At 49.9% G+C, this 25,674-nt stretch overlaps 1 protein-coding gene across 2 annotated transcripts in view; it reads left to right on the forward strand.

Moving 5' to 3' along the window:
• IntS9 (integrator complex subunit 9) overlaps positions 1–25,674 on the forward strand; it is a 103,798-nt gene that overhangs the window by 67,938 nt on the left and 10,186 nt on the right. For both annotated transcript variants that reach the window (XM_045743066.2, XM_069334351.1), the window contains exons 8-10: positions 9,244–9,376; positions 9,602–9,704; positions 18,557–18,654. In XM_045743066.2, coding sequence (XP_045599022.1) covers positions 9,244–9,376; positions 9,602–9,704; positions 18,557–18,654 — 334 coding nt within the window. The remainder of the gene's footprint in view (positions 1–9,243; positions 9,377–9,601; positions 9,705–18,556; positions 18,655–25,674) is intronic.

Raw genomic sequence — 25,674 nt, forward strand, 5'->3', positions numbered from 1 at the left:
TCAGGACTGTTATTTGATGCTTCTTACTGTCACCTCATTTCGTGTGGCGCTGGCAGAGCCGCTCCGGCTTGCGTTCAGGATGGACGTCACATCCACCCCGTTCCGTACACTTTCTCGTGTTTTTTCTTCTCCAGCCTGCTTATGCGTCGCCTGAGCCGTCCTGGTCCTTGATCAGGATGCCCTCTTATCTTTCTTCTCCTCAGTTTGTGGTAGCCCCTTCGGTTCCAGATTGTTTTTCGTAGGCCATATTTTGTTGGCATGGGCCTCCCTCTGCGGGTCGGGTTGGGGAGCTTCCGGCTCTCTCCTGGTGCAGGGGTTTCTGCTCTTTTGGTACTGGTGGTAGGTTTGTAAGTTTGCAGCCTTTTCTCCGTCCTTCTGGCAACGGTCGAGATGGCTGCTTTCTGGAGGGGTCCTTGGGTTATTGATGCTTGGTTGGTTTGGCCGGGGATGCGTCATGTGTTGTCCAGATGCGGCTCTTTGCCGTTACCTGCGTACCTGGGGAGGCGCTTTGGGTTGATCCGGTTCCCCTCATTCCCTGTTTCAGGGCTCGGGTTTCCCAGGTCATCCGCAGAGTTTTTAAGTCTACCAGCCTGCGGTCTATCCTTGCGCCTGTGCCGTTCGGACGTTTGCAGCTTTCGCTGCCGTGTTAGGGCTCATTTCGGGCGTGAGGATTTGGGGGTAGCACAGGTTCCTGGCCGCCCGTTCTTTGTGCGTGTGTCTGCTCCCGTGCGTTCTTGTGTTGCTTTGGGTCACAGGTTGCAGCCTGTTGTCTCGGCTTCGCGTTGCGGAGTTTGGCCGCCTCTCGGGTCAGCCCTTTCTTTTCCTTCTCTTTGGGTATGAAGCTTCAGGGAGCTGTAGGATCTTCCCACAGAAAACCAGCGTTGAATGTAATGAAACGCCATTTTCTGGGTGAGCCCCGGAGGCTCCCTGGCAACCCTCCCTCCCACTGGTCGGCAGTTTTTTCGCGTTGGTTGAAGCTTAGCTTCCGAACTGATGCTAGGCAGCCTGGTGCAGTAGGTCCGGGGCGCACTCCTCTTCCCTCTCGGGGCGGGGAGGGCTGTGTGGACGATCGGCATGGCAGTAAAGTGTGATGTTTGCTTGTTTGCTTGTTTCCTTGGGATTGTAGGGAGTTTCTACCTCTCTGTTCGTTTTTTTGTTGTAGTTTTTTACCATGTGGGGTTTGTTTTGTTATCCCTACCTTTCAGGGTGCCTGACCCCGGTCGATGGCAAATATGGAAGGGGCTTTTCCAGGGCCATTGCTCCCTGAAACTTCTCTGAAGGGGGCCAGGTTCTGGCGCTGGTCCCTGGTAGGTCTGAACTCCTTAGACCTAATGTCCTGGTCTAATATAACATACATTAACCCGATTAGCTCCAGGGAGCCTCCGAGGCTCACCCAGAAAATGGCGTTTCACTACATTCAACGCTGTTTTTTTTTTTTAATACATATGCCAGGACACATTTGCATTAGGAAACATTGCATCTGAGTCACAAAAGGAGTCCTTGCTAGTGCTGGGTGCTGGTCCTGTAAGCCTACTGTGAAACCGTACCAAAACCTTTTGAATTTTAGTTTGTTTCTTCATTGTATGCTGCTTCATTATAATATCTTTCATGCCCTTTAGGTATCGATAATAATCTGAGATGGTGGAATCACCATCCCCCCTCCACTGACACCATCCCCTCCACTACTGGCACCATCCCCTACACCACTCACACCATCCCCCACACCTCTCACACCATCCCCCACACCTCTCACACCATCCCCCACACCTCTCTCACCATCCCCCACACCTCTCACACCATCCCCCACACCTCTCACACCATCCCCCACACCACTCACACCATCCCCCACACCTCTCACACCATCCCCCACACCTCTCACACCATCCCCCACACCTCTCACACCATCCCCCACACCTCTCACACCATCCCCCACACCTCTCACACCATCCCCCACACCTCTCACACCATCCCCCACACCTCTCACACCATCCCCTACACCACTCACACCATCCCCCACACCTCTCACACCATCCCCCACACCTCTCACACCATCCCCCACACCTCTCACACCATCCCCCACACCTCTCACACCATCCCCCACACCTCTCACACCATCCCCCACACCTCTCACACCATCCCCCACACCTCTCACACCATCCCCCACACCTCTCACACCATCCCCCACACCTCTCACACCATCCCCCATACCTCTCACACCATCCCCTACACCACTCACACCATCCCCCACACCTCTCACACCATCCCCCACACCACTCACACCATCCCCCACACCTCTCACACCATCCCCCACACCTCTCACACCATCCCCTACACCTCTCACACCATCCCCCACACCTCTCACACCATCCCCTACACCACTCACACCATCCCCCACACCACTCACACCATCCCCCACACCACTCACACCATCCCCCACACCTCTCACACCATCCCCCACACCTCTCACACCATCCCCCACACCTCTCACACCATCCCCTACACCACTCACACCATCCCCCACACCACTCACACCATCCCCCACACCACTCACACCATCCCCCACACCACTCACACCATCCCCCACACCTCTCACACCATCCCCCACACCTCTCACACCATCCCCTACACCACTCACACCATCCCCCACACCTCTCACACCATCCCCCACACCACTCACACCATCCCCCACACCTCTCACACCATCCCCCACACCTCTAACACCATCCCCTACACCACTCACACCATCCCCCACACCACTCACACCATCCCCCACACCACTCACACCATCCCCCACACCTCTCACACCATCCCCCACACCTCTCACACCATCCCCTACACCACTCACACCATCCCCCACACCACTCACACCATCCCCCACACCACTCACACCATCCCCCACACCTCTCACACCATCCCCCACACCTCTCACACCATCCCCTACACCACTCACACCATCCCCCACACCTCTCACACCATCCCCCACACCACTCACACCATCCCCCACACCTCTCACACCATCCCCCACACCTCTCACACCATCCCCTACACCACTCACACCATCCCCTACACCTCTCACACCATCCCCCACACCACTCACACCATCCCCCACACCTCTCACACCATCCCCCACACCTCTCACACCATCCCCCACACCTCTCACACCATCCCCTACACCACTCACACCATCCCCCACACCTCTCACACCATCCCCCACACCACTCACACCATCCCCCACACCTCTCACACCATCCCCCACACCTCTCACACCATCCCCTACACCACTCACACCATCCCCGGTGTGGTCGGGGTCGGTGTAAGGGAGCCGGTCGGCCGAGCGGACAGCACACTGGACTTGTGATCCTGTGGTCCTGGGTTCGATCCCAGGCGCCGGCGAGAAACAATGGGCAAAGTTTCTTTCACCCTATGCCCCTGTTACCTAGCAGTAAATAGGTACCTGGGTGTTAGTCAGCTGTCACGGGCTGCTTCCTGGGGGTGGAGGCCTGGTCGAGGACCGGGCCGCGGGGACACTAAAGCCCCGAAATCATCTCAAGATAACCTCAAGATATCCCCCACACCTCTCACACCATCCCCCACACCACTCACACCATCCCCCACACCTCTCACACCATCCCCCACACCACTCACACCATCCCCCACACCTCTCACACCATCCCCCACACCTCTCACACCATCCCCTACACCACTCACACCATCCCCCACACCTCTCACACCATCCCCCACACCACTCACACCATCCCCCACACCTCTCACACCATCCCCCACACCACTCACACCATCCCCCACACCTCTCACACCATCCCCCACACCTCTCACACCATCCCCTACACCACTCACACCATCCCCCACACCTCTCACACCATCCCCCACACCACTCACACCATCCCCCACACCACTCACACCATCCCCCACACCTCTCACACCATCCCCCACACCACTCACACCATCCCCCACACCTCTCACACCATCCCCCACACCTCTCACACCATCCCCTACACCACTCACACCATCCCCCACACCTCTCACACCATCCCCCACACCACTCACACCATCCCCCACACCTCTCACACCATCCCCCACACCACTCACACCATCCCCCACACCTCTCACACCATCCCCCACACCTCTCACACCATCCCCCACACCTCTCACACCATCCCCCACACCTCTCACACCATCCCCACACCTCTCACACCATCCCCCACACCACTCACACCATCCCCCACACCACTCACACCATCCCCCACACCTCTCACACCATCCCCCACACCTCTCACACCATCCCCCACACCTCTCACACCATCCCCCACACCTCTCACACCATCCCCCACACCACTCACACCATCCCCCACACCTCTCACACCATCCCCCACACCACTCACACCATCCCCCACACCTCTCACACCATCCCCCACACCTCTCACACCATCCACAGGGTGTATTGAGGCAGCAGCGGCGTCTCATTCAACAAACCTGACTACAAAAAATAGGTTATCTTGAGGTTATCGTGAGATGATTTTGGGGCTTAGTGTACCCCGCAGCCCGGTCCTCGACCAGGCCTCCATCCCCAGGAAGCAGCCCGTGACAGCTGACTAACACCCAGGTACCTATTTTACTGCTAGGTAACAGGGGCATATGGTGAAAGAAACTCTGCCCATTGTTTCTCACCGGTGCCCGGGATCGAACCCAGGGACCACAGGATCACAAGTCCAGTGTGCTGTCCGCTCGGACGACCGGTTCCCGGTCCCGGTTAGGCTAGCTAACTTCCTAACTCCCCTAATACATCCCCCACACCACTGACACACACCCATTTATTATGCACTCGTCATTTTGAATAAGGAATATGATTGCGATGTGTTACAAGCCACTAAAATGGTAAAATTTTCTCTTAATTTTGTGAAAAGCATCAAGTATAATCCAGGCAGCCATGTAATGTGGAGTCAGCAGTCACCATAACTGATGGGTTGACAGGCCTCCACTCACATCCTCCTGTTCCCTGATGCCTTACCCCCCCCCCCCCCCCCCCTCACCACTGACAACATCATTTATTATGAGTTCTTCATTTTGACTATGGGATATGATAGAGCAATGTGATACAAACAACTGAAATGGTGACATTTTCTCAGCTAATTTGGTGAAAAGCAGAGTGTGTGTGAACTTATCGAAGTGGAAGCATGGAGGCGCCAGCCACGTGTTGTCAACTAGCTGATAACTGATAACCAGAGCTCACCACTGACCCCACCTGCCTCCTCTGACACCACCTGCCTCCTCTGACACAACCTGCCTCCTCTGACACCACCTGCCACCACCTGCCTCCTCTGACACAACCTGCCACCACCTGCCTCCTCTGACACTACCTGCCATCACCTGCCTCCTCTGACACTACCTGACATCACCTGCCTCCTCTGACACTACCTGCCATCACCTGCCTCCCCTGACACCACCTGCCACCACTTGACACCACCTGCCTCCCCTGACACCACCTGCCTCCCCTGACACCACCTGCCATCACCTGCCTCCCCTGACACCACCTGCCACCACCTGCCTCCCCTGCCACCACCTCACACCACCTGCCTCCCCTGACACCACATGCCTCCCCTGACACCACCTCACACCACCTGCCTCCCCTGACACCACCTGCCATCACCTGCCTCCCCTGCCACCACCTCACACCACCTGCCTCCCCTGACACCACCTGCCATCACCTGCCTCCCCTGCCACCACCTGCCATCACCTGCCTCCCCTGACACCACCTGCCACCACCTGCCTCCCCTGCCACCACCTCACACCACATGCCTCCCCTGACACCACATGCCTCCCCTGACACCACATGCCTCCCCTGACACCACCTGCCTCCCCTGACACCACCTGCCATCACCTGCCTCCTCTGACACCACCTGCCACCACCTGCCTCCCCTGCTACTGCCTACCATCCCTGCCACCATCTCACACCACCTGCCTCCCCTGACACCACCTGCTACCACCAGCCTCCCCTTACATCTGACACCACCTGCCTCCCCTGACAGCACCTGCCTTCCCTGCCACCACCTGCCTCCCCTGACACCACCTGCCTCCCCTGACACCACCTGCCTCCCCTGACATCACCTGCCTCCCCTGACACCACCTGCCTCCCCTGACATCACCTTCCACCACCTGTCTTCCCTGCCACCACCTGCCTTCCCTGCCACCATCTGCCTCCCCTGCCACCACCTACCTCCCCTGACACCACCTGCCTCCCCTGACACCACCTGCCTCCCCTGACACCACCTGCCTCCCCTGACACCACCTGCCTCCACTGACACCACCTGCCTCCCCTGACACCACCTGCCTCCCCTGACACCACCTGCCTCCCCTGACATCACCTTCCACCACCTGCCTTCCCTGCCACCACCTGCCTTCCCTGCCACCACCTGCCTTCTCTGCCACCACCTGCCTCCCCTGACACCACCTACCTCCCCTGCCACCACCTGCCTCCCCTGCCACCACCTGCCTTCCCTGCCACCACCTGCCTCCCCTGACACCACCTGCCTCCCCCTGACACCACCTGCCTCCCCCTGACACCACCTGCCTCCCCTGCCACCACCTGCCTCCCCTGACATCACCTGCCTCCCCTGCCACCACCTGCCTCCCCTGCCACCACCTGCCTTCCCTGCCACCACCTGCCTCCCCTGACACCACCTGCCTCCCCCTGCCACCACCTGCCTCCCCCTGCCACCACCTGCCTCCCCTGCCACCACCTGCCTTCCCTGCCACCACCTGCCTTCCCTGCCACCACCTGCCTTCCCTGCCACCACCTGCCTTCCCTGCCACCACCTGCCTTCCCTGTCACCACCTGCCTCCCCTGACAACATCTGACACCACCTGCCTCCCCTGACACCACCACAAATGATGCCAGCCACCTCACCAAGGTCAAACATTCACACAACCTGTGCTTGTTTTATTGGCCTACTCAAAATTTAATCTAAATGGACTTACAAATTGTTTTGTTTAAAATAATATTGTTTGTGGTTATAATTAATAAAATATTGTTTGTTTTGAAGTTTTATTCATTTTATACAGTACAGTACTGTATTAATACCTAATTTATTACATAGGCTGTTAGAGGGAGGGAGGGAGGGAAGGATCAAGGACCCCCCCCCCCCCATACTCTCCCAATGACTCCAGGACCGACACACTGCTACCCGGCCACACAATGCCAAGTCAGCTGTTGTTTTCTACACCCTAATTGTCTTAAAAATTCTGTGAAAAGGAAATGTATTCCAACTGTTTAAAATACTGCACATATATCACAATTTTCACCACTATTATTGCTTCAGTATGACATTTTTCTAATAAAAATACTATTTTCAGTGTAGATAATACGATAATTAACATCATTAAATTGACTCGTGACATCTGACAACGATGAGAGGAGAGGAGAGTGAGTAGTGGCTGGCCTCTGGTGGTCAGGTGCTGGAGGGAGGGAGGAGGGGAGGGGCTGGAGGTGGAACATGGAGGAGCAAGCCACGTGTTGCCATTTAGCTGATAACTGGGACCAGAGCTCTCCACATGCACAACCTGCTTCCCATGACACCACTGTTACTCCAGCTTCCCCTGACAACTTCTACCACTGACAACCTGCCTCTACTGACACCACTATTACTCCAGCTTCCCTTGACAACTTCAACCACTGACAACCTGCCTTTCATGAGAATACATAACTTACACCACCTGCCCCCTAACAATAAACCCTAACTACTGACACCACTTGCCCCATGACAACAACTCTCTCACAAATGATCCCCCCCCCCCCCCCCGACACCATTTTATCATCCTTCAACCATTTCTCCCTAGAAACAATGGGTAAGGATAATAAAACACTGTATAACTGTTTACACTTTGGCAAATCATAGTTGATGACAGCCAGCTCCGACGCTCGGCCTCGGTGACTGCTTGGACGAACAATCCTTGCTTAATCGAACATTTGTATGTGCCACTGAACATTTGATACTGAATTCAATTTGTTCGGCTTTTCCGGGAATTCAGTAAAGCGAGATTCGGTAGAGTGAGGAGGCACTGTATACATGAATGAGAAAATCCACAAAGTTTTACGTAAGACCCTGAGTGCTTGGGGGGTTGTACATTAAACTTGGACTGGCTTCAGTAAGGGCCATAATGATGGGAATAATGGGAATGGGAATGGGGGGAATAATGATGTCCGACGATCTAACGTTTAGGGAGCATAACCAAGCAAATATCGCGTCAGCCAGAAAAATGATCTGATGGATTACGAGAACTTTCAAATCCAGGGATCCCATCACAATGGTTGTACTCTTCAAGTCACTTGTATTGTCCCGTCTCGAGTACTGCTCAGTACTCACTTTCCCCTTCAGAGCAGGAGGGATTGCTGAAATAGAGGGAATACAGAGAACATATACGGCACGCATAGACGAGATAAAACACCTAAATTATTGGGATCGTCTCAAAGCTCTCCAAATGTACTCTCTAGAAAGGAGACGAGAGAGATACCAAATAATATACACATGGAAAATACTGGAGGGCCAGGTCCCAAATCTACACAGTAAAATAGCAACGTACTGGAGTGAACAATATGGAAGAAAATGCAAGATTGAACCAGTGAAGAGCAGAGGTGCCATAGGCACAATCAGAGAACACTGTATAAACATCAGAGGTCCACGGTTGTTCAACGTCCTCCCAGCGACTATTAAGAAATATTGCTGGAACAACCATGGACATTTTCAAGAGAAAACCGGACGGTTTTCTTAGAGAAGTTCCGGATCAGCCGGGCTGTGGTGGGTATGTGGGCCTGCGGGCCGCTCCAAGCAACAGACTGGTGGACTAGACTCTCACAAGTCAAGCCTGGCCTCGGGCCGGGCTTGGGGATTAGAAGAACTCCCAGAACCCCATCAAGCAGGTATCAACCAGGCCTCCAGACTTTCTATGATTTCAGTAGAAAAAACTGGTTGTAAGACTTCTACTAAGTCATTGATGGTACAGTGATAGAGTATGCAACTGCCTATTGTGGATTTTCTCATTGATGTACTGTATATCACGGTAGTGTGATTTTTTTGTGTATTATTATTATTATTATTATTATTATTATTATTATTATTACTTCAATTATTACGACTACTACTTACTACTACTTGAAACTTCTAAATATAAATAAATATCATTAAATAAATAGAGACAGATGTGGTAATAATATGTTGTGTTGGCATGCAGGTTATCGTCCAGTAAGCAGGGTAAAGTATACAGCTTGGACGATCCATTTCCTCACGCTTACCTCACCCGTCATGGCAGGCTCAAACCTTTTAAATGTTTACATGCAGAGGGCTTCAGTAGTGAATACAGACAGGTAAACAACTGGTTGTTTCTTGATGTACACACACTCGTCGATAAATTATGTTTAGACTTATCAGCTGTAGCCAAATTCGGTTGTGAATGCTTCTATATATAAATATGCAATTCTTGACAATATTTTAGATTGTGATTGTCAGTTTTGTCCTAGCTTAAATTTTGTCGCAGGCCCTTTGCCATGTTGTTTTATTTTATCAAAGACCCCTTTTTCCTGTTGTGACAGCCATGTATTGTGTTTTGTGGACACCCAAGTTTACGATTTGGAGATGCCGTTCATTTTATAGACATGTGGGGCAACAACTCTCAGAATGCTATACTCTTTACAGGTGAGTTGATATAGCTTGTAATACTGTATTAAAGTTTTTAATGTAGAAATATTATCAAAGTTCACTAATTATCAACAGTATTCATACTGTTAACCCTTTAACTGCGCGGCCTATAAATATGACACCCCCCCCCCCAGTGCGCAGGAAATGAAACCTCGGGAAAAAATTCTTTTTTCTTCTGAAAGTGTCAAAAACCCCTCTCTGTATATGGGTATAGCAACGGAAGTTCAAAATTGTACTACCGTTGGCTGCTATGGGGTCCGAAAGGTGGGCCGTGACGTCATCATTCCCCGTGCGCCAGAGCAGTATGCTCTCAGGGCCGGTGGGGCGCCTGGGGCGGGGCGCGCGAGTTGTCGCGAATATATTTTTGTTCATTTTTTGCGCACAGTTCCAAATACATTTTATTTGTTTTTACGTGCTAATCCTATGTATGATGAACACGTACAATACATTATGGTAGTAAAACATCCATACTGTCCGAGGACACTGTTACGTGCATGACACTTGTGTACACATATCTTGCACATATTTACCATGTATCATGCTAATTTATGTATATATACAATCTATTTACAGACTATACACTGTCACACAATATATACATTCACCATCAACACATTCAGAACACCGCGAGTGTGAGCAGCCACACCCAGCCAGCCCTCCCTCACTTCGCCAACATTGCCCCTCCCATCATACAGTTATTCACACCAATGTTTCTTGTTCATTTATATATATTTTTACAACATATGTACACACTATACACTGTCACACACTATATACATTTACCATCAATACATTCAGAACATCGCGAGTGTGAGCAGCCACACCCACACAGGCCCTCCCTCACTCCAACATCTTACTCGCCAACTTAGCTCCTCCCACCATACTGTCATTGTTTTTATTACACTATTTACACATGTTATATATACTTATCTACATGTTTTATTTACTAGAACTATGCAAGTAAGCCGGTATTGTGTCCAAACAGTACAGTGGCCATCATACACTGCATGAGAAATCACACAGCAGACAGCAGACGATGCTACAATTTCGATGTCACATCCCTCACCAGAATAACTCGTATGGGCCAATAGCAGCTGCCTCGTATTGGCAAATAGGAGCTGCCTCATATCGGCCAATAGCAGCTGCCTCGTATGGGCCAATAGCAGCTGCCTCGTATGGGCCAATAGCAGCTGCCTCGTATGGGCCAATAGCAGCTGCCTCGTATTGGCCAATAGGAGCTGCCTCCTATGGGCCAATAGCAGCTGCCTCCTATGGGCCAATAGCTGCTACCTCCTATGGGCCAATAGCTGCTGCCTCCTATGGGCCAATAGCAGCTGCCTCGTATGGGCCAATAGCAGCTGCCTTGTATGGGCCAATAGCAGCTGCCTCGTATGGGGCAATCTTGGTCTCTAATTTCTGTAAATGAATAATTGACCACAAGTTTATTTTGAAAAGGAACCTAAGAAGTCGTTTGAAGATTCCTAGATGGACGAAATCATCGTGAACAAGCACTGTGAACATCGTGAACAGCATTGAATCACTGATATTTGAACATTGTACCCAGTCATTATCCCACTCAGGCTCTTCTATAATACTATCACAGCTAAATAATACAGGTTATATATATATTTTAACATTATATATATTTTGACATTATTAGGCGATGCTGTGGTCACAAGCTGAACAGCAGTGCTGTGCGCTCATGCTGCAAGCGCCAGTCTTGGTTGCTCACTCACTACTGAGGCTCTGACACCCGGCAATGTGGACCATGATTTTTTTTAAAGATGGCATCTGTTTACAAGAGCCCTGAGGAAGCTGATGTGAACCCCATGTATCCGCAGGAGTTTTGAATGGAACGTGAAAAATAAAAACACCTGGAGGCACGTTGCGCACACGAAGCCTGGGCCTGCAGGCGCGTTGCGCAGTTAAAGGGTTAAGGTACATCAGCATATAACAAACATTCCATGTATTTTTCTTGGAACTTTTATTAGTACTGTATACAGTATGTAATACAGAAAATCCTTTTCTAGAGGCTTGTACAGGCAACATTAATCTTCTCACTGTAATTTATTTAGAGAGGCAACAGAAGCTTGCTTTCACCAATCCTAGACCATCGGAAAATTGGACTATTATTTTTCCTCTCAACTTTAGACAGAAATCACATTACTGTCCTTATTAATCCCTGTATTCTGCATCTGTTTCATGTAACAACTCCTTAGCCCACATGAGGAAAAAAGAATTTCTTTCTAGTATTGTCCCAAGTGCTATACTGTATTGTCATAATGGCTTAGTGCTAAGTTCTAACTTAATTCTCCTGATAATTATTTTACCTTCTAATATTGTTAAAATACTTTGCCTGATCACTGCAAAGTTAAAAAAAAATTGTGTAGCTTATTCTGGTTGTGATAGAGAGAGGAAATCTTGTGATGACAACATGGATTCGTGAGCACTGATGGATGAGACACCTTGTGGAGGTCGCCCAGGCCAGGCAAGTGGCGGGAGTTGCCACAAATATATTTTTACTGATTTATTTCAATGTCACTGATTTCTTTTTTCAGTGATTTTTGCAGTTTTATTATTCAGTAGTCTGTAATTTTAGAAATTTCTATAATAAAACATGAGGAACACTGATACACACAAATACGTTCGTGCCACTAAAATGTGCAAAATATTATATGCTTTGGACGATAAAACATACTGTTTCTGTGGGGAGCCCCTACGGCTCCCTGGAGCTATCGAGCTATATGTGATACATTAGACCGAGGGCATTAGTCTATGGAGTTCAGCCTACCGGGGTCCACGAGCCAAAACCTGGCCCCTCAGAAGGGTGCAGGGAACAATGGCCTGGAAATCCCCTGTTGTTGGGGGTTTTCCTTATCTGCCATTGACCGGGGTTAGGCATCCAGAAAGGTAGGCATAACAAAAGAAACCCCACATGGTAAGAAAAATTACAACTAAAAACCGAACATAGGCAAAACTCCCTTCAATTCCAAGGAAACAAGCAAATGTCACACTCCACCGCCTCCTTGCTCATCCGCACAGCCCTCCTCTTCCTGGGAGGGGAAGGGAAAAACCCCGAACCTCCCTGCGCCGGCTACCTAGCACTCCAGTTCGTTTGCTAATGTGGTCCGGGGCGGAAGTCTTCTCTGGCCTCAAATTCCAAGGCGATGTTCTGCCATCGTGGCAACCTCTGCAGTGTTTTTTGTGTGTGGTGGCCAGGGGTCCTCATCAGTACCAGGGCTGCATGTGCTTAGGAGCATCCCTCCTTAGGCACCCTGTGAGTACTGCCCTTGTGTGTTAGAGTTCTCTTCCCTGGTGCATTCAGGAATCATTTCCCTAGGGGATTTTTGCTGCTCGACATTTACCCAGGCCTTGGGGTCAGCTGGGGTTTCGTGGCCCTTGTTTGGCCTTGGGTAGGGAGTGATATCGTACTGGTTGGGGCATTATAGTGTTGTGTAGCCTGCCTACCTACGCGGCAGCCGGTTCCTGTTTCCTCTGAAGATGTACTTTTATAAGGTTTTTCTTTTGTTTTTGTTCCTGGTGGGGGGTCTGCCTGGTGTAGTTATAGTTCCACTTCTAATATTTTGGTAGCCCTCTGCTAGATCTGGGACTCCCCCTTCCCCCCTCCCAGGGAGGGGGGGGGGGTGCGCAGACGGCGGCGCGGCGATATGATGACGTCATGAGGACTAATTTTCGGTTGGGGAGTTCTGTCCACCTGTTCGGTCTTCGCTTGCAATAGTTTACCAGAATAGGGGTTTGTTTTGGGGCGCCTACCTTTCTGGGTGCCTGTCCCGGTCGTTGGCAGACATAGAATGCTCCCAATCATAAGGGGGGTCTCTATAGGCCATTGCTCCTCGTGCCTCTCTAGAGGGGGCCAGGTTCTGGCTCGTGGTCTCCGGTAGGCAAGAACTCCATGCATTGACTGATGTCAGAAAGTTATACATATCTATTCAGCCTGGATAGCTCCGGGGAGCCTCAGGGACTCGCCCAGAAAATGGCGTTTCATTACATTCAACGCTGGATTTTTAGTGTCCCCGCAACCCGGTCCTCGACCAGGCCTCCACCCCTAGGAAGCAGCCCGTGACAGCTGACTAACACCCAGGTACCAATTTTACTGCTAGGTAACAGGGGCATAGGGTGAAAGAAACTCTGCCCATTGTTTCTCGCCGGCGCCTGGGATCGAACCCAGGACCACAGGATCACAAGTCCCGTGTGCTGTCCACTCGGCCAACTGGCTCCCAAAGCTAGGTTTAGGTTGCTGCAACGCTCTAGGTTGGTTGCGGCCCCAGATGCCTTGAGACTGCCCTGTTTTGGTTAAGGGGTCCGGACTTGGGGGTGGGAGTCGCTTCAGTTTTGGTTCCGTCCGCTCCTCCTCGTCCTTCCCCTTCTGTTGTGCATACTTCTTTCCCCTTGATTCCTGCTCCGAACCGTAGGGGAGTTTTGGGGTTGGAGCAGGGTCTGGTTGGTTTGAGACTCGGGTGGTCTCGGGGATTTCCCTCTTCCAGGGTGGCGGCAGAGGTATTCGAGCCTGTTCCTCCAGCCGTGCCATATGGGTCTGACCAGTGGACTCCCTTCCTTAGTGTTGTATGACTGTCCCGGCTTTTACTTGTGGGGCTGGGGCTTTGGGGGCAACGACTCGGCCCGGGTCCTGCTGTAGGGGTTCCCAGGGTTGGGGAGTGGTTGCCTGGGGGGCCTAGGCCCCGTTTTCCCCCGCTTGTGGTTTTGTACCCTCGGAGCGGGGTTTGCAGTTCAACAGAGTGGGGTTTTCACTTCCCCCTCTGCATTCGTGTTGGTTTCGGGTCTACCCCTCGCTGGGTTCGGTTCCGTGTCCTTTCGGGTCCATTTGGTTCCGTCCGTCCTAGGGGTGTTTTTCCCCCCTTTCCTTACCTTTTTCGCACTTATGTTGTGACTATTCCCTTAGTTTCGGGATCCTTGCATGTCCCTTGGTCTGAGGTCTTTGGGCTCGTATGTGCCTTCGTGCACTTGTGCTTGTTTGTCCCGGTTTTCATTGGTTTGTGAACCTCTTCGGTACTTCCGATGTTCTTGGGACGTCTGTTGACTTACGGTGAGGTTTCTCTCCAGTCCTTGTTTTTTATTCACATCATCTCTCCTTCCTGTTTCAATATTCCTCGTATTCGTTACCTTGCCTTGTACATATGTATGTACACCTTGCTGGTGTATGTATGATGTGTGTACATACGACTGGTGTACAAGCCGCGCCGCCCAGAAGACGGGTGGTGCGGTTTGTACCTCGGGCGCTGGGGCCGGCGTGATCACTTTGTTTCTAGGCAGTTTACACATGTGTTAGTGTTCCGCGTTCTTTCTCGTGGATTATACGCCATTTTTGCTCCTCTTCTTTCCGGTCATAACCCTCTGGATACTTGGTGTTCTGAAGCGAGTGTGGGGTGGCTCAAAGTGGCGCCTCCTCTGCCTCTATACTGCTTGCACCTCATCTTCTCCTACAGGGTTAGCGCCTCTGGATGTTCACCACTAGGGATGCTCCTGTTACATTGCACAGCTCAGCTGTGTTGTGACATGGTTGTGTGTCTGTTTTACAGGTGAGCTTGTACTGTCTGGTGAATCTGTCAGCTGGGTGCTGGTTCTCGCTGTTTGGTGGGGTACTCGCCTAGTTGTACTTGCGAAGGTTGAGCTCTGGCTCTTTGGTCCCGCCTCTCAAATGTCAATCATCAGGTGTACAGCTTCCTGAGCCTACTGGGTTCTGTCTTCTCTACATTTGCGACTGGGTATGGAGTCTGACTCCACCACATCCCTTCCTAGTACATTTCACTTCCTGACTACTTACACTGAAACAGTTCTTTCTATGTGCCTGTGGCTCATTTGGGTACTCAGCTTCTGCCTGTGTCCCTTTGTGCATGTACTACCTGTGTTAAACGATCCATCCTTGTCTACCCTGTCACCTCCCCACTTGTCAGGGTAGCATCATTGGCTCCTAACAGGGGTGTTAGGTATTGTGTGTTTTGCTTGGACACTCCGTGTGTCTTCTTGATTACTTTGTCCGTGTTTCTTGTTCTTGTTGTACTGGGGGGCGCTGCCCTGCATTTCGCTGCTTTTTGTTTGTTTTTTTCGGCACCTGGGTCTTTTCTTGATCTTTGAACGCTCCTTCGTTTCCCCGGTTCGTGTTTGCGTCCCCCTTCTTTGACCTGGTCTCTGGACACTCCTTCCTTGCCTATCTTCGGTGCCTGGGTGTACCCCTGATGTCCATGGTGTTCCTCTGTGTATGTGCGACCTCACACACCACATGTTGTGGTTGGTCGTGTACATTGTGTTACCGGCTGCTACTTGGTCCGTATTCCAGTCTTTTCCTTGCCTATTTCTGTTTTTTTATATATTAAACATTTCTGTCCATGTTTAGTTCCCTGATTTTGGACTACCCCAGTGGTTCTGTTTTGGTACTGAGTTTACTTTTCCTTGTTCTCCCTTGTTGCAATGTCTGCAGGAGGTTGTAGACTTCCGGTCAACCGCTCCTGCCCTCCTGGTTCCTTTTCTTGGGACAGGGTTAGCTTGAATTCCGGTCCTGGCTCCGGCTTTTCTTTGTTCTTTTTCCAGAACGTGCGTTTTTGTTTTCTTCTGGTACATGTCCTGAGTAGTTCTCCTCCTGTATACCTAGGTGATGCGTGCCTCGTTCTTCCCTGCTGGTGCTGGTTGAGCTGCTCCTTAGGGTTTCGGGGTCACTGCTTTTCGCTTCGCGTCTCACGTTCTAATTCGTGGTGCTCGGTTTCCTCATTGGCCTCTGCCTGGGGCCTGGCTCTTCAGTGTTTGGCTTTGTTGATCCTTCCAGGGCCTTGGGGGGGGGGGGGTCCTCCAAGACGGAGAGTTTCTGCTTGTCCGGGTTGGTTCCTTTTCAGCTCGCCGAGATTGGGTTCCAGGTTTTTCTGGCGTCCGTTCTTTCTGGTTTTTGCCTGCCTTGTTTGGGGGCTCTGCTTTCCTCGGTTCCGATCCTAAGGGGCTTCCCGCAGCTCCACCTCTTTTTGCGGATCGGTCCAGCCCTATACGGATCTGGTTCATTCTTTTCCTTGAGTCTTTGCATCTTTGGTTTTTGTTTTGTGTTCTCGTCGCTTATGGGGCGCTGGTGGCTTCGTTGTTGGTCTCTCGCATGCATGCTTCGTCTCAGCGGCAGTGTGTGGTTTCCTGGCGGTCCTTCTGGTTTTCCTGTCACTGCGAAGGGTTCTTCTGTCACAGATAGAGTTGTCTTGTCTTTCCCTTTGGGGTTGTTCCAGGACCGTCTTCTGGTGCCGTATACTGTTGCCTCGTCTTGGGTGGCGCTGGCGGGGACGCTCCAGCATGGGTTCGGTGTTGCTGTTCCTTCTGCTCCGTTCCGCTTGCTGTCTTGGGCGTTGTTTTGCCTCTGGCCTGATCTTGCGCTTCCGGTACTGTCCTGGTCGTTGGCCCGGGTGGTCTATTTTCTTCTTCCCCTAGGTTGTCGTGATCCCTTCGGTTCTGGTGTACTTTTGTTTTTTTAGGTCTCCTTCTTCTGTTGGTGTTGACCTCTCAGGGTCAGGTCGAGGAGTGTCCGGCTCTCCTCTGGCGCCCGTTTTTCTGCCTCGTTGGTCCTCGTGGTAGGTTGTTCTTTTGATGCAGTCCCCTTCTTCTCGGGTGATGTTTGGGTCTGCTGCTTCCAAAGGGGTCCTTGGGTTGCTGCTTGGTTGGTCGGGCTGGCGGTGCTTTCTTTTGTTGTTTGGTTGCGGCTCTTCGCTATTCTCTGCCTGTCTTAGCCTCTGGGGCTGTGGACGCATTTTGGTTTGCCCGGATTCCCTTACTTCCCTCCTTCCTGTTCTGGGGTTTGGGTCTCTCGGGTCATTGGCAAGGAACCTTTCTTTTCGTCTGTGGTCTTGTTTTTATGTTAGGGCGCGAGACGTCTGCCGCCCGGATCCTTCCCTCTATTCCTTATCTGTGGTGAGGTAGCTCCGGGGAGCCAACGGGGCTTTCCCCAGAAAACCAGCATTGAATGTAATGAAACGCCATTTTCTGAGTGAGTCCCGAAGGCTTCCCCGGCATCCCTCCCTTCCTCCCTCTGGTCGGCAGTGTTTTTCTCACTTTTTGACATCCAGCCTAAGAACTGAAGGTTGGGTCGCTGGCGGATAGGTCTGGGGCTCCCCAATCCCCCTCCCAGGGAGGGGGGTGGGGTTGCGCAGACAGCGGAGCGCCGACATGATGATATCATGCTAGTTTGCTAATTTTTGTTTGGGGAGTTCTGTCCACTTGTTCGATCTTCGGTAGCAATAGTTTTACCAAATAGGGGTTTGTTTTGGGGCGCCTACTTTTCTGGGTGCCTGTCCTGGTCGATGGCAGACATAAAATGTGCCCAACCACAGGGGGGTCTCTATAGGCCATTGCTCCTCGGGCCTCTCTAGAGGGGGGCCAGGTTCTGGCTCATGGGCCCCGGTAGGCAAGAACTCCATGCATTGACTGATGCCAGAAAGATATACATATCCATTCAGCCTGGATAGCTTCGGGAAGCCTCCGGGACTCACCCAGAAAATGGCGTTTCATTACATTCAACACTGGTTTTTTTATCATATTTTCACAAAAATAAAATTATCATCTTGTCAACTAAACATCAATAAATTCTTCTCGAACTCTTGCAGTCCTTTAAACACATTTATTTTTAAATTTTATGTAACTGCCTCCATTTATAGAGTCCTTTGGCATACTGGTATACACATGCATGTTTATTCTGTTTTAACCCTATCTTCACTTCTTTACCTGGATGATTAACTGTGTTTGATACACTTACTTACATTGTATTTATGTTTCAACTTTTATTCTCTGTGCTAACTTATTTTAATCACTATCATATTTAATTTGCTGGACAATTGATTGTATTACAGAGCCCGAGTTTGACTTCGTTGAAGCACTTGCACCGTACCAGCCATTGGTGATGCGTCCAGTTTACTGTCCCATTGACACTAGTCTTGACTTCACACAGGTAGAGCCTTGATACTGTTGAACAGCACTTACTGTACATTATCCCATAGCTCTACTTATCCTAGATCAGACCTTTGGTCTCAGTATACTGTACTGCTCTATTTCAGTTTCCCCCTGGTATTTTATGCAGTAATTCTGGAAGTGCTGAATGGTGGCTCCCTGTAGCTAGCTTCACAGAGATAGCTCCACACATATGGATGACATTAGTCCCTGGAGATTTTAACAGCCACAGAGATAGCTCCACACATATGGATTACATTAGGCCCTGGAGATTTTAACAACCACAGAGATAGCTCCACTTTCACCATGGGCTCTGAGAGAATGTGCATCTGAGCTCAGCATTCCACTTCACCTGATCTTTCAGGCATCCCTGTGTATAGGAATCTTAGCAGACGTGTGGAAACAGGCTAATATAGTTCCAATCTACAAAAGTGGCAGCAGGGAAGACCCCCTAAATTATAGACCTGTATCATTGACAAGTGTAATAGTGAAAGTATTGGAAAAACTAATCAAAACTAAATGGGTAGAACACCTAGAGAGAAATGATATAATATCAGACAGACAGTATGGTTTTCGATCTGGAAGATCCTGTGTATCGAATTTACTCAGTTTCTATGATCGAGCCACAGAGATATTACAGGAAAGAGATGGTTGGGTTGACTGCATCTATCTGGACCTAAAAAAGGCTTTCGACAGAGTTCCACATAAGAGGTTGTTCTGGAAACTGGAAAATATTGGAGGAGTGACAGGTAAGCTTCTATCATGGATGAAAAATTTTCTGACTGATAGAAAAATGAGGGCAGTAATCAGAGGCAATGTATCGGAATGGAGAAATGTCACAAGTGGAGTACCACAGGGTTCAGTTCTTGCACCAGTGATGTTTATTGTGTACATAAATGATCTACCAGTTGGTATACAGAATTATATGAACATGTTTGCTGATGATGCTAAGATAATAGGAAGGATAAGAAATTTAGATGATTGTCATGCCCTTCAAGAAGACCTGGACAAAATAAGTATATGGAGCACCACCTGGCAAATGGAATTTAATGTTAATAAATGTCATGTTATGGAATGTGGAATAGGAGAACATAGACCCCACACAACCTATATATTATGTGAGAAATCTTTAAAGAATTCTGATAAAGAAAGAGATCTAGGGGTGGTTCTAGATAGAAAACTATCACCTGAGGACCACATAAAGAATATTGTGCAAGGCGCCTATGCTATGCTTTCTAACTTCAGAATTGCATTTAAATACATGGATGGCGATATACTAAAGAAATTGTTCATGACTTTTGTTAGGCCAAAGCTAGAATATGCAGCAGTTGTGTGGTGCCCATATCTTAAGAAGCACATCAACAAACTGGAAAAGGTGCAAAGACATGCTACTAAGTGGCTCCCAGAATTGAAGGGTAAGAGCTACGAGGAGAGGTTAGAAGCATTAAATATGCCAAAACTAGAAGACAGAAGAAAAAGAGGTGATATGATCACTACATACAAAATAGTAACAGGAATTGATAAAATCGACAGGGAAGATTTCCTGAGACCTGGCACTTCAAGAACAAGAGGTCATAGATATAAACTAGCTAAACACAGATGCCGAAGAAATATAAGAAAATTCACCTTCGCAAATAGAGTGGTAGACGGTTGGAACAAGTTAAGTGAGAAGGTGGTGGAGGCCAAGACCGTCAGTAGTTTCAAAGCGTTATATGACAAAGAGTGCTGGGAAGACGGGACACCACGAGCGTAGCTCTCATCCTGTAACTACACTTAGGTAATTACACTTAGGTAATTACACATATGGATTACATTGGCCCCCCTGGAGATTTTAACAGCCTACGAGGGACCTGAGCCTGAACCTGACATCCCCTCCCATCCCCATTCCTACACAGAGGAACAGGAAGCAGGGGATTCTTTACAATCACCCTCATCAAAGGAAACCTCCAGAAATTAAGCAATGCAAAACAGACAACTGCAGGGTTCATAGAGAAATAAATGAAGTGGCAAATGATCCAGCCAGTAGTTCAACTCCCCTCCTAGTTACAGGTGGCAGCACCCAGGAAACCTCCAGCTCCCATGTCAACACTATTCAGTCATTTACCTGATACCCTCCTATGAGGACTGCTGCTTGAGTCAGGTCCCAATTGATTCTAGAAAGGTGTTGTCCCATCCTTTGGACTCTATCCTGTAGGAGCCCATTTGCTTGCGTATTGTTCCAAGATTTAGTGTTAGCTTCACGTGCATGTGTTTGGAAATTGTTCACTTTGAGGTGCATGTGCTTAGTGCAGCCCTTCCCTAAGTTTGTAATTATTAGAAGACGGCACTAAGCCAGGGAACTGTGTAGCATCGTAGCCCTTCTTTAAGCATTTGTGTTAAGGAAGAGCTCCTAGGATTCCTTGACCTAAGTAGTGCAAGGGTCATTGACTCCTCAGTGAGCCTCTGGGGTTTGTTGAGTGATGGGGTGCACTAGGATTCATGCACTTGATATGGTAAGTCCATAATAATTTTTGGAAGTTTAGAGAAGGAAATTTCATCTAGGGTGGACCGAGCAGCAGAAGAGATGAAAATCATAGAGAAAATAGTAGGTTTAGGAGAAGGCTCAAAGGAAAATGTCAAAAATTTTAGAAGAATAGGAAAATTTGAGAAAGACAAGAACCGCCCCTTACGGGTGACGTTTAATGGAGTGAAAAACATGATGGAAGTGCTTAGAAATGCCAGGAAATTGCAGAATGATGAGGTTGGCAAACTTTGGTCAATAAGACAAGACTTCTCAAAGGAAGACAGAGAAAAGCTGAAAATGAACCTCATTGAAGCAAAGCGTCTAAATGGGGATAGAAAAGAAGAAGATAGAAATTCTTTTTTCTACAAAGTGTCAGGGACTGGAAAGCTTGTGAAATGGTACATAAAAACAAGGTAACAAAATCATTAGTGAAAGGGGGTGTAAAGAGCAAAGGGAAAGGGAACATGTTCTTGAAAGTTGTATATACCAACATAGATGGAGTGAGGTTAAAAACTTTGGAGTTGCAAGATATAATTCAGCTTAACCCTTAAAGTGCGCATCACGTCATATGACGTGTTGGACGTTGTTCCAGTCAACTGCGCATCACGTCATATGATGTGTTGGAGTACTAAGCAAGATTTAAACGGCCCGCGGATACACTGGGTTCACCACACCTTCATCAGGGCTCTTGTAAACAGACGCCGTTTTTAAAAAAAATCGTGGGCCAAACTCCCGGGTGTTATTGGCCTCAGTATTGAGTGAGCAACCAAGCCTGACGCACGCAGCATGAGCTAACAGCACTGCTGTTCAGCTTGTGACTACAGCATCGCCTAAAAATGCCAAAATATACTTGTTCATGCTATTTTGTAGCGATAATATTATTACAGAAGATCCCTGATTGTGATAAAACTGACCAGGGTTCTGATAATAGCAAGATTGTGGTGATATTTAGTGCTGTGCGCCATGGAGGGAGGAGTAATGCTGTGGGAGGGAGGGTGGTGGCAATGTCTTTTGACTGTGTGTGGCCACCTTTTATTGACTGCACTCACCATACCAGCTTAGTGGTTCGCTATGGTGAACACAAATGTAGATACTGTACTTATATATAACGTGTGTATAGAGGGTATAAACTGCAAGAGAAGGTTGGGAGCCATCATTTTGGTGAGGGCGGTGGCATCGTCTGCACGACGCCACCGTGCAGACGACGGTGTTGTTTACTGGTTACCACGATGGTCTTTGGGCACCATACCAGTTTATTTGTACAAGTATTGTGAATAAAACAGGTAGATATTTATATATAATGTGTGTATATAGCGTAATAACACCACACAGTATTGTTGGAGGAGAAATATTAGTGCGTCTGGCCTTGAGGGCGGCAGCCATCAGCTGACTGTGTGAGGTCCTACGTCTTTGTGCCTTTACTCACCATACAAGCTTAGATGTACAGTTATGGTGAACAAAACATATAGATACTTATATATAACGTCTGTATATAGTGAATTATAGCAAAAACAGTATTGTGGGAGGAGACTGTGGGTGAGTCATATGACTTGAGGGAGGGCGGGAGTGGCTGGCTGGTACACGGCGGTCACTCCTCGTTACTTTTTTACTCATAATAGCTACTTAGTGGTTCGTTATAGTGAACAAAACATGCAGATACTTATATATAACCTGTGCTTATAGTGTAATAACTGACAAAGTATTTGTTCACTGATTGATGAACATAATTGAATCAATAATATGCACACCATATTTTTGAGTACAGCAATGATTCACTCATTTTAGTATATAAATATATCACACTACACACTATTGAATAATATTACAGGAAAAAAACTATGAAAAATCAATCAGATACATTGAAATAATTAGCTAATTATCTCTTTGTGGCAACTCCGGCCTGACAGCTGGCGAGCAACAGACCGCCTGGGACGCACGCTGAGTCAGCGCCTATAATTTGCCAGACTTCCCCGCCCAATAGGGGCAATATATGCCACTTACGATTTTTTTATTATTTTTCCCATGATCAGTGAACACAAATTAACAGGTTAGGAAGAAAAAATATTTTTTTTTTTTTTCAAAATTACATGCACCTGTGGGGAAGAAAGGATATTATACCCCTATCATGTTAAGAGGTAAGGTCCCAGATATTGTCGCATTATCAGAGACGAAACTTGAAGGAAATATATTAAAAGAAGTCAGATTCCCAAGGGGCTATTTAGTTTGGAGACGTGACAGGAAAACTAGGAAGGGAGGAGGAGTGGCTGTGCTGGACAAAAAACACTTGAAGGTAAGAGAGTTAATACTTGAAAACCTGGTTGATACCTGGTTGATGGGGTTCTGGGAGTTCTTCTACTCCCCAAGCCCGGCCCGAGGCCAGGCTCGACTTGTGAGAGTCCGGTCCACCAGGCTGTTGCTTGGAGTGGCCCGCAGGGCCACATACCCACCACAGCCCGGCTGATCCGGAACTTCTCTTAGAAAACCGTCCAGTTTTCTCTTGAAGATGTCCACGGTTGTTCCAGCAATATTTCTTATAGTCGCTGGGAGGAAGCGAGACAGACCGTCCGCCAGAACGTTGGACACTCCCCGGACGTGAACCGCACGGAGAGCCAAACCCCAAGAATCCAGCAGACGAACCACTCGAAGGGACCAACCCCAAAGAGCCAAGGACCGAAGAAAACCCCTGCGGTTCAGGCAATGAACCACTGGAGAACAGTCCGAATGGAGGCGAATGGTCGATCCCCGAGCGACCCGAATCCTCCGAAGCGCGAACCAGACAGCCGCGAACTTCTGAACCGTGCTGTGAGCCCGACGGAAGGACGGACCCCACCGTCCCTGGCCTGCTTGGTGAGCACTGGTCACAAAGCCCCAGCCAAGAGACGACGCGTCCGTCGGGAAGGCGCCAAGGCACCGAACCCCGAAAAGCCCGAAGAGGAAGCCGGTGATGCAGCAACCGACATAAGACCCCCCGGAGGACGAACCCAACGTTCGCGAGAGAGGCGGAAAGGACGTCCCTGAAGGAACCAAAACAGACGCCGAAGTCAAACCCGACCCGGCGGGTAGACTAGCACGGCGAAGTTCAGACTCCTGCACAACCGCTTGAGCATCCGCCGAGTGACCCGGGACCCCTTCAGAAACAGCTGATGGCGGTCCCGCAGCCGCCGCAACGCCTCTGGAGGGAGAGACAAGGAAGCGGTCCGAGAATCCCAAACAAGACCCAACCAGGTCCAAACCTGGGACGGAACCAGATGGGACTTCCTCCAGTTCACCAGGAACCCGAACCTGGCGAGCTGGGAAAGAACCATATCCCTGGAGAGCAGACAAGCTGACCGACTGGGAGCCCACACTAGCCATTCATCGAGGTAGGCCAAAACCCGAATCCCTAGAAGACGCAGATGGGTCACCATAACCCGGGTCAGACGCTTGAAAACGCGAGGTGCCAGATTCAAGCCAAAAGGTAGGCATCGAAAACGGTAAGCGTGACGCCCCATTATGAAACCTAACCAGTCCCTGAACCCCGGATGAATAGGAACATGCCAATACGCGTCCTTGAGGTCCAGGGACACCATCCAGACACCTGGCTCCAACAGAAGCCGGACCTGAGACAGTAGTCATCCAAAAGGAGGGGCAAGGAATCCAGGGGTTCAGACGGGACAAGTCCAGAATGAACCTCAGATCCGCACAGTCCCATTTCGGCACTGGAAACAGGCAGGAAACCCACCTGAGGGACGTAGTCATTTCGACCACGCCCAAGCGCACCCACTCCAAGACGACTTGACGAAGCGCAGAAGAAACCTGCCCTGTTAGCCCCAAACCCCCCAAAGGAGGACGAGTCGCCCAACGCCACCGCAGGCCGGATGATACGACCGAAAAGGCCCACAAATCGTGGGAGCAAGCGTGGGCAAACAGAGCGAGCCTCCCACCCATCGCTCCGTCAACGGGGCAAACCGCGAAAGTCCGACGCCCCTTACGAGAACCCAACCGTCAAACAGGGCGATCACTGCACCGACCAGACGACGCTGGCCCCGAAGGGAACAACGGCTCAGAAACTGGCACCAATAGCCCACCTCGACCAGCGGAACCCGGAAGCCTGGCACGACCCCTCCGAAACTGCCGAGAACGACCGCTCAGGAGAATCGACAAGTCCGCCATAGGACGACAACTAGACGAAGCCGCATGCAGAAACTGAGAGACCACAGTCTCTGCAAACAGCAACGGACAAAACCGAGACGAAAACCTAAGAGCCAAACCAAGCGGATTCCAAAGAGAGGGCAAGCACAGCCTGACGGCACGCGAGGCGAGAAGCAGAAAACAGAGACACCGCTTCCTTCAGGATAGGCGCAAAGAGCTTCAACAGTGCAGCCGACGCCCTAGCTGCCGAAGACAGCTCCCCGGACGAAGGCCCTTCACTCAACGCTCCCACATCCTCCTCACGCCAAGCAGAAGAGAGCTCGAGAAGGGAAAAGAAACGCAAGACCGAAGCCAAATGCCCACGGGAGCACAACTCCTCCGCAACCA

The sequence above is a fragment of the Procambarus clarkii genome, chromosome 31 (genome assembly GCF_040958095.1).
Source record: "Procambarus clarkii isolate CNS0578487 chromosome 31, FALCON_Pclarkii_2.0, whole genome shotgun sequence".
NCBI lineage: Eukaryota > Metazoa > Arthropoda > Malacostraca > Decapoda > Cambaridae > Procambarus > Procambarus clarkii.